Here is a 2,682-nt window from a genome sequence, read left to right on the forward strand (position 1 = left end):
TAATTTCTGCTTTTCTAACTCAAACATTAGGTATAATTTCCTATAAGTTAGTGTTACGTAGTAAAGCAAAGGTGAACACATAACGGTGGGATTTGCAGCATAGTAACATACAGAGTAGAGCATACAACACATCAATTATCCACATAAAAGCGTTTTTTACCTTTTGTTCATCAAAGTGAAGCAGGCTACCGGAGGCAGTCACAACACATCTGAGCCTGACATTCACTCTGGAAATGATTCTTTTCTTGCAGTATGTGTATTGTTTGCCTGCGCGCATGCTGCCCGGTATACGTATTTTATTCTCTTTGAAGGTTGCAGCGTAGAGCGAGGCAACGCTGTCTGCTGGGATGATTCCATGTTATGTTAATGAAGTTACTTACCGGATGTCTTGAGTGATGCCATGTTACGACTCTACAAATTCCCAACTGCGTATCAGGGCTCATCTGTTCCCTCCTTTCCTTCCTCTAGGAGCTCTGTCGGCAGCGCATGACGGTCAAACCTCCGGCTGAGCGTCCGGAGCCCATCTCCTCCAGGATCAACAGCGTGTCGTCTCAGTTCAGCGATGGCGGTCAAGCCATCAGCCCCTCGGCGCGGGGCAGCATCTCCTCCTGGAGCGAAGAGCCCGCCCACTCCAACATGGACATCTCCACCGGTCACATGATACTGGTGAGTTTCCTGTTCAGTCACTTTGATGTAATTAGCACACCAAACAGTGCTACTTCTGTACACAATGGTTCCAATAGTAAATGAAAAGGACCATGCTAAATCACCAAGGACATTCATGGACAAGGACATTACATGATGTTGTTTTGGTGACATTAGAAAACTTTTAACTGATAAATGTCAATGATACATTCAATGACCTGGGGGTGGATTGCGGATGGGAATCACCAGACGCCTCCCAATATGATATCATCACGATACTTCACGATACAATATGATTGTGATTTTAAACATATTGCAATATTCTGCTATAACTTTTATCCAATTTCTAATTATCCCCAATTTCAAATGATGTCCCCAAAAGGAAACTTTTTCAACATCTATTTTATCTAAAAAGAACCATTTCTCTGTTTGTTTATATTACTGCAATTTTGTTGCTGCAAAATGGGACAAAGTGACCAACATATATATAATAATAGTTCCATACTTGGCGTCTGTGTATCAATTCACTATTGCTACGGAAAATATCACTATACTATGCTCTATCAATTTTTTCCCCCACCCCTAGTGGATTGAGGGCTGTGGAAATCCCAGGGTGACTAATGGTTTCAGATGTATTTTATGTCCTGACTGATCAGTGGGACATCATTAATATATTATTAACCTGTAAATCTCATCCACCCACTTCCCATATTGCACATCCAGAGTTGTTGAAAACGGCCGGCTATGTGTGGCCAGGTTGGTCCAGCTGGTCCAGCAGGCGCACATTTACATAGAGGTGCAGGCCTCGACACAGAGGTCCTTGGTTCGACTCCGGCCTGTGACGATTTCCTGCATGTCTTCTCTCCCCTTTCCCACCCAACTGTCCTGTCCAAAGGTGAAAAGATTCTTAAAAATTAAAGGGCTGACTAGAATTCTGACCCTGACTTTGTGGAATACTAGAGAATCAGTTCATTTCATTTGAGAGAACAAACTTTGTTTTAAGCAAATTTGTCTTATGAGGCTCATTTTTCTTGTTGGAAAACGTAATGTGCTAATCAGAGAGCTGTGCAGGCGGGATTAAGAATGGGCCTGCGTTTGTTGTGTGCTAGAGGCAAAAATAATACGACATGTATGAAAAAGTGTGACTAAAAAATGCCTACAAAAGTGTTGATTTACAGCATAAGTCTTAAATCGACATATTTCTTTTAACATTGTGAAAAACATGAAGAGAGGCGCTCCCAGGAACCATTATCACAGCTTCTTAGTTAATTTAAAATTACAGTGAATAAATCACTTTCTACTAAATGGTCAGAGCAAAACAAAATACCCCGTAATTCCAAACTAAAATGGTTATTCATTTGCATGAAATTTAGGTCACACTGAATAATTACATGATATTATTTGAGTCTGAGGTTTAATTCATCCCTCACTAACAAGTGTTTTTCTAAAAACTGATATTTTAAAGTGAGCTTTGTTAATGTTCCCATGATCATTTTGCAATAAGAAAAACCACGTACATACTGTTATATGCTTGCCCTTACGTTCCTACAGTCATTTTTAAATTACCTTTGTGGTCGATTGTCTGTCTTTCCAAACAGCTACCACACATTTTCCACATTTCTTTTATTTTCCCTTTTATCCAAAACATCCCATCACTTACATCTCTTACCCCTTAAATCCGTTTGTCCCTTCAAACCCAGTGGAACAACAGTGTTTTTCTTCCTCGGTCTGGTCTGCATTTCTGCATATAGCACTCATTTCTCCCTCGCACATGCACACATTTCTATTCAGTCCTCTCATCTCTCTCTCTCTCATCCTTCTCCCTGTGTCTTTTTTATTTCTGTGCATTTCATTACACCCACAGTTTCTGTTACTTCTTACCCTCATCTATCCTGGAGATGAAAATCTCTATTGAACCTTGTCGCATTTCGTCAAGCGCCTTCATAATTGCAATATATAGCTATTCACTTCAACCACCCACAGTACCACCTCCTCATCCCAACCCAACCACCCCCCTCCACCCCTGCCTCTCTCTCT

General features: G+C 40.9%; 1 protein-coding gene across 1 annotated transcript in view; it reads left to right on the forward strand.

The window, feature by feature from the left end:
- Positions 1 to 2,682, forward strand: part of LOC116699375 (receptor-type tyrosine-protein phosphatase N2) — a gene marked incomplete at its 3' end in the record, with an annotated part of 318,251 nt that overhangs the window by 282,227 nt on the left and 33,342 nt on the right. The window contains 1 exon segment of the mRNA XM_032531918.1: positions 469 to 666. Within this exon segment, the coding sequence (XP_032387809.1) occupies positions 469 to 666 (198 nt within the window).

The sequence above is a fragment of the Etheostoma spectabile genome, chromosome 12, assembly GCF_008692095.1.
Source record: "Etheostoma spectabile isolate EspeVRDwgs_2016 chromosome 12, UIUC_Espe_1.0, whole genome shotgun sequence".
NCBI classification, from domain to species: Eukaryota; Metazoa; Chordata; class Actinopteri; order Perciformes; family Percidae; genus Etheostoma; species Etheostoma spectabile.